Below are 7,365 nucleotides of genomic sequence, written 5' to 3'. Positions count from 1 at the left end.
TGGCTACTTATCTGTCAGTTTGTCACACTGTGGTGGTGGCTTGCACATTGTTATGATGCTGGAAGCTATGCCACCAGTATTTCAAATACCATCAGGGTCACCCACAGTGAACAGGTTAAGTTGAAGTTCCAGACTAAAACAGACTAGGTTCCCTCATCTCCCTCCCTCGCCTACCTTCCTTTTCTTCTCTTCTCTTTCCCTTTTCTTACTTTCTTTCTTGGAAACCCTGGTAGCATAGTGGTTAAGAGTTTGGCTGCTAACCAAAAGGTCGGCAGTTCAAATCCACCAGTGCTCCTTGGAAGCCCTATCAGGCAGTTCTACTCTGTCCTATAGGGTTGCTATGAGTTGGAATCGACTTGATGGCAACGGATTTGGTTTGGTTTAAGAGCAACTTCCTAGATAAATAAAATATTAGAAACTGTGTTTCTTTTGATAATAGAGGTTTTCTGACCTTCTGGTTAACCTCCTTTAATGATCTCTCAATTGCTCTTTATCTGCAAGAACCTGTAAGATAAACAGAAAACTCTGAGCAGCAGTAGCAGCAAAAGCAGGGAGGAATTCACCCTCTGGGATACACAGTTATAGTCAGTCAGATGTACTCCCAAAGCAGGATTAAGACAGGCTGAGGGCTGACTGTGATCAGGGATTTTCTCCCAAACCAAAACCAGACAGTTAAGTCTTTAGGTGCTGCCACAAATAGAACTTTACATTCAAAAAGGTTTAATATTTTTCTCTTTCTTTTCTCTACCTTCATAAGAATAAATGAGATAACGTGTGTAAACTAGTAAAACCAAACCAGTTGCCACTGAGTCAGTTCCAACTCATGGCAATCCCACATGCTTTACAGGAGAATTGCTCCATAGGGTTTTCAATGGCTGTGAACTTTGGGATAAGGAGATCACCAGGCCTTTCTTCTGAGGCACTTCTGAGTAGATATGAATCTCTAACATTTCAGTTAGCAGTTGAGCACTTAATCGTTGTGCCATACAGGGATTCACTAAAACAGAACCTGGCATATAAAACCGGTTAAAAAACAAACAAAAAAAAACCAGTTGCTGTCAGAATTGAAATGTGCTTCAAAGGGGTTTCAATGGTTCATTTTTCACAAGTAGATTGTCAGGCCTTTCTTCCAAGGCATCTCTGGGTGAACATGAACTTCCAATACTTTGGTTAGCAGCCAAGCGCGTTAATCATTTGCACCACTCGGGGACTCCACCTGGCATATAGAGAGTGCTATATAAATGTCGAAATCCTGGTGGCACACTGGTTAACAGTTCAGCTGCTAACCAAAAGGTCAGCAGTTTGAATCCACTAGGCGCTCCGTGGAAACCCTATGAGGCAGTTCTACTCTGTCCTACAGGGTTGCTATGAGTCAGAATCGATGTGATAGCAATGGGTTATGTAAATGTCTGCTAAACAAAAATAAACAACCAACAGAAAATGTTTATGGGCTTTATAAGGAGGCCTTTGGAAATGAATCTATATGCAAGACAGTAGTCCATGGAACAAATACTTTTGACCTTTACTTTCCTCCCTGGGGTAAAAAGCCATGAGGACACAAAATTCTATTATAAGAGTGCTGTGAACGTAACAGATTCTCCATGATTTTATTTGGGAAGGAACAGGATAAAGCAAAGACATGCCAAAGCAGTTAAGACTAAAGACAATAATAGGCAGTTTGCTAATTTAAAAAAAAGTAGTAGTATGAATTAAGTAGTTGACTTTAGAAACCAAAAAGTTCAAATACCTATGAGAGTTTACAGTCCCTAATTCCAGTAAAGGCATCATTTAGTTTTTTTTTTTAAAGGCAACTAAGAAACAAGTGTCACCTTGCTACTTACAGTTGTTTAAAGATATCGGCTCTGATACACATGTGTATACACAACCATTATAAACCTGTAGGCATGCATATCAAAATGCTGACTTAATACATAGGTACTCTCCCATATTACAGGCTCTGTCATCAAAAAAGAATTTCTAAGGAAATAATCTAAACAAAATTTAATGGAAAATAAGCACTGTTATACTGGGGAAACAAAACTGTTATGTGAAGTAAAAAGAACACTGGGCTAGAAATCAGGAGGCATTATGGCTCTTGGGACTTTAGATGTTATACGGATGAAATCTGAGATAAACAATCATCGACTAAAGTCATCCAAAGTCTATTTATTTAGCCAAAAAATCAAGTGGTTTATTACCTGCCCTGCCCCCTCATCCCAAAACAATGAAGGAAAAATGTAAGGAAAGATTGAGTCTGGAAAGAGAGGACAGTGAATGATCAGAAAGAAAAAGATTAAGGTAAAATAGAAGAAACTGGTTTTCTATGTTTCCATCTCTAGTGAGTACGATGGTATTAGTTATTGGGGGGATCCACAGCACAAAGTCTTCCTTAACTCCCCTTTGCTTTGACAGAAATATATTTAATAGGAAAAAGTGATGAGTTATACCAAGCTCTTTAATACTACCATATTACTTTTTGTAACTCTTTCCCTGGACAGGTTACACTTGCTTCCCCATGTTTACTGGCCTCTTTCAGGACCCACCAAAGTCCTCCTGTTTCTTCTTCCCCTCTAATCAACTTCCACTTAATAAAATGCCATCATTTTCCTCCCTCTAATAAACAGATGAATTATCATGGGGCTTCAAAAGCAGAACAGCTACATAAACGGTTTAATAAAACACGTAAATTTGTTTGAGTTGTGAAGACAGATTAAAAAACAAATCTTAAAAATTAATTCCCTTCATCATCTCATTAACGTCTTCTTGATATAACTAATGTTAGTGATGGCCATACCCTTGGCTCAGAATCACTGGGGCCTGTGCTTTTGAAATTCTTCCATTCAATTAGCAAAACTGTCTCAATGACAGGGAAAAACTTTTTCTAGAACAATAACAAATTTATTACAATATTCAGTACAAACATTGACAGACCTACCTTCTCACCGCTTGAGTAGAAGAAATAACGCAATCGGACTATGTTACAGTGATCTAGCTTTCTCATAATCTGGAGCTCTCGGTTCTGAAAATGAAACACATAAAATCTTGATTAAGATGCTTCTGAAAGAATATTAACACTACAAATAGCAGGCTGTAGATATGCTACTAAAAAGTATGACCTGCAGACCAATGCTGATCTGCAAACTATTTGCTACTAGTCCATAAACTATTTGTTACTCCTCCACAATAAGATAAATATAGAAATCCAGAGTGTTTAGAAACTTTCATAACAATTTGACAGAGTAATTTTAGGTCTATAAATCTCATTTAAAAAATTGGAGACTATATTTTGTATTTTTTAAATTTTACTTTTCCAGTAATTCATTTGTAATCTAGTAATCCATTGTATTTTACAAAAAAGTATCCGTCTTTGATGAATTGAAAAACATTTAAAACAGTACTTCACTACAGGTAGCTTGAGAAGTACTAGTCTAGTATCTAACAGTTATGTGAAATGAGCTGTCACTAGTATAATTTTTTGAAACTATAAATCAAACTTCTCATGCTTAAAATTTAAAGGCAAAGAAAACTCTTAGAAGTGTTATTTTTTCTAAGATATGGTAAAAAAAAAAGTCAAGTTAGCCCCATTAAAGGGACTCAGTTGTTAAGTTTTAGGAAGAGTTAAAATATGGCATACAAGAAACTGCACAATCCTGGTAGATCTGTAAACCACACAAACGATTTTCCCCTTGGTGAGTTTCAAAAGTTATGCTCATTGTTCATGAAAAGAAAGCACCAAATAATATGACGACTTCCTAACGGCATAAATTTGCAGTAGTAAATGTGAAGAGAGTACACAGTAACAATATACTAGACTATCAGAAATCCAGTTAATAAAGGCACAATACATAGAAAGAATACAGAAATACCAGCTAAGTGGCCAGAAAATATTAGTTAAAATAATGATATAAAAGAGCTAGAAAACATGAAGCATACACCTGGGAACCTGAAAGGGAAATGGTGTTATGCTTAGAAAAAAGGCCAAAAAGAAGGTGGGGACTGCAAAGCACCAAGGGGCCTGATAAGCAGAGAGTAGGGTGGACTCCAACTCTTAGAAGGTGGCAGTAGAAATGTTCCTTCTCTAGAAATTTCCTATAGTCTCTATATGTATACAGTGATATTTAAACTTCTTTTATAAGACATCAATCTTTCCCTCATTACTTGTTACAAAATGCCTAACTACAGCAATAAACAGAAGAACCTCAGGCAGTACCGTATAATTGCTTTAACAAAGATAATAACTGATGTCAGACTCTAAGTTTTGACCGCAAGAAGAGAAAACTTCACCAATTTCAAAACTGTGTCCATTCCCATTCCAAACTGAAGCTATTACTAGAAGTATTTCTACATTTTGCCAACTCACATCTAGTTACTTAGTTTTGTGGGAGAACTATTAGTAAGCCAAGACTCACACTACTCATGATATACAGATGTTATGGTTGATTGTTCTTGACATAGTCAACCATGTTAAAATTAACGCTATTTATTTTTCCAGACTCATTAACCAAGGTAACAGAGAACTATTAAATTCCCAGATAATAGAAGTTGTGTAAGATTACGCACACTATCTTTGACCGGAAAAGAATGCATAAGTGAAGCAGGTACATGGACCTAAATAGTCATCTTCCCTTGGTCTTCTGTTAATACTCTATTCCTTTAGAAAGGATGCTTAGACAGTCAAAACCGCCTAAAATATAAATTTCAAAAAAGAATTTTTATAAGTAGCAATCAAACACTGTCAAATACACAAAGATGCATTTAAATACACAATTATCCCAATCCTAGCCATTTTTACAGAATCATTCTTTATTAGTTTACTAATGACATACCAATTCTATAGGAAACACTGTCATTCCACAAATAATGTACATCTATTCTGTGCCGGGCACTGTTCATAGTTAAGGATATGGCAGTGAACGAGACTAACAAAGTTCCTACCCTCACAAAGCTTACAGTCTATGCAGCAGAGAGAGGAACAAACACAAACAGTGTTAATTTCATACTGTGATCTATGAAAACAAAGCAGAGTAAGATGCCAGAGCATGATAGATCAAAGGGGCTATACTTTAAATAGTGAAGTCAGAGAACACCTCACAAAGGAGATAAAATCTAAACAGAAACCTAAATATGAAGGTGGGAACCATGTGAAGAGCCAGGAGACGGACAATGTAGTCACAGGGAACTCCAAATATAAATGTCTAGAGGTGGGCTAGCAAATTAAAAAAACTGAAGAGAATAAACTTGAGGGACAAGGTGAATCAAGGTCTGTTTTCTATCTATTAAGTTTGAAATTCCTATTACATATCCAAGTGGAAATACTGAGGCTCAGGGTAGAAGTTAGGGCTAGAAATATGCACATGGAGGTCATCTGTATAAAGGATCCGATGGTATCACCAAAGGAGGAAGTTCATACCGAAAAAAATTTACAGATATGAAAAGGAAGTGGATCAAGTGGGGTGGTCAATGAAGTATGAGGAAAACAGGAGAGAATGGCATCTCAGGAGCCAAGTAAAGAAAGTGTTTTCAGAAACAGGGAATGGCCATTTATGTCAAAAGCTGCTGAGAGGTTGAGTAGGATGAAAACAAAAACTGACAATTGAATATGGAAATGCAGGATATCAGTGACTCTTACCACAGTGGTTTCAGCAGAATGATGGTGGCAAAAGCATGACCAGAGTAAATTAAAGTGGGGTGGTGGTAGGGAACAGGTATAAGGGGTTAGAAAGTTTAAAGAGGAGAGACTTTCAGTTATTGATGAATGATAAGACTGCAAAAATCTACTCCCAAAACATACCTATAAAACTGGACAACCTTGTAGAAAACAACCACCTCAGGGCTCTGGAAATTGAGCAAAGGCAAACAACAAATTGAAAAACACTATTCATGCAGAGCTGCTAGATGTTAGAGTTAGGACAGTGAGAGAGAGCGGACTTCCTGCTAGAAGACGCAACCATCTCCCTGCCACAACTCAGCTCAGTTAGCAAGGTAGTCTTTATCAGGATAGCGCTGGCTATGAAAACCAGGCACTTTGCTGCTAGAAAGAGCTACCATCACTTAGAACAGAGAGCAAAAACCCACGCCTGGTGAAAATGACAGTAAAAATAGTTAAATTTGATAGGAAATGAAAGGGGGAAAACCTGCAACTCTGCTACCCTGAAGCTGCAGTACCAGGTGAGGAAAATGACAGACCAGCAAAACACCCAGAAACTTAACAGGGAGAACCTGGAAATCAGACACATACAGGGGCTAAATAAGCTCTCCACACATCTGTGGCTGACTGAAAGGCTGTGCACACAGACGGGAGGCCAGAAAGGGCCTAGAAGAAAGTAAAAGTCGAGCTTGAAAACGGCCTGAATTCTGCATGGACTCCCCAAAACCCACATAAAGAATCATCAGGAAATGATGGTGGCCTTTGAGCACAGTCTCTGACCAATCGCTGGTCAGCCGCCAAGTTCTACAGACAAAGGGCCCAATCCTAGGAAGTCAAGTTTAAAAAGGAAAATTAGTATTAAAAAAATTAAACACAAAATCCAGGGGCTACACACTACAGGGGAGAAAAATTCTATAGATTACATCTAGGTAAGTTACAAAAAATACCCAATAACAGCAACCTTCATAAGGTTTAAAACATAATCAGAATCCAGAGTCGCTACAATATATTGTCTAAACTGTTCAATTTTCAGGAAAAAAAAAATTTAGAAATGCAAACAGGAAAGTCTGACCTATACTTAGGTAAAAAAAATTTTAAAAGTCAATAGAAACTGACTCTAAGCAGACACAGCTGTTGATTTTAACAAAGAATACAAAGTAGCTATCACAAATATGTTCAAACATTAAAGGAAATCATGTTTAAAAATTTAAAGAAAAATATAACCACAATTATACAACCAATAGAAAGCTTCAATAACAAAATACTACCTTTTAAAACACGGAAATACTACAGCCAAAAGTACAATAACAAATGAAAAATTCACTATGCAGTCGAGAAGATTTGAGATGCCATTAAAGAATCAGTGAATTTGAAAATGGAGAAATAGAAATTATCTGACATAAAGAACAGAACAACAATGAAAAAGACTGCTAAAAATTGAACTGAGTCTCAGAGACCTGGGGGATAACATCATACCCACCAACATATGTGTAAAGGGAGTTATCAGAAAGAGGAAAAAGAGGTAAGGGGAGAAAAAAAAAATGTTTGATAAAATAATGGTTGAAAACTTCCCAAATCTGATGAAAAACCCTAATCTACCAAATGTCATAAAGCTCAGTGAGAACTCCAAATACAATAAACACAAAGAAATTCGCATCTAGGCACATTACACTCAAATTGAAGAAAATCGTGAAAGCAGCAACAGAAAAATGACTCAC

The 7,365-nt window shown here is 36.9% G+C and overlaps 1 protein-coding gene across 4 annotated transcripts in view; it reads right to left on the bottom strand.

Annotated features, from left to right (window-relative positions):
- GSK3B (glycogen synthase kinase 3 beta) overlaps positions 1–7,365 on the bottom strand; it is a 301,800-nt gene that overhangs the window by 148,322 nt on the left and 146,113 nt on the right. For all 4 annotated transcript variants that reach the window (XM_004373653.1, XM_004373652.1, XM_023728841.1 and 1 more), the window contains one exon: positions 2,936–3,019. In XM_004373653.1, the coding sequence (XP_004373710.1) occupies positions 2,936–3,019 (84 nt within the window). The remainder of the gene's footprint in view (positions 1–2,935; positions 3,020–7,365) is intronic.

This window comes from Trichechus manatus, unplaced genomic scaffold (genome assembly GCF_000243295.1).
Source record: "Trichechus manatus latirostris isolate Lorelei unplaced genomic scaffold, TriManLat1.0 scaffold00026, whole genome shotgun sequence".
Classification (NCBI taxonomy): domain Eukaryota; kingdom Metazoa; phylum Chordata; class Mammalia; order Sirenia; family Trichechidae; genus Trichechus; species Trichechus manatus.
The sequence above is the reverse complement of the archived record's forward strand: the minus strand, read 5'-3'. Positions and strand labels throughout refer to the sequence as shown.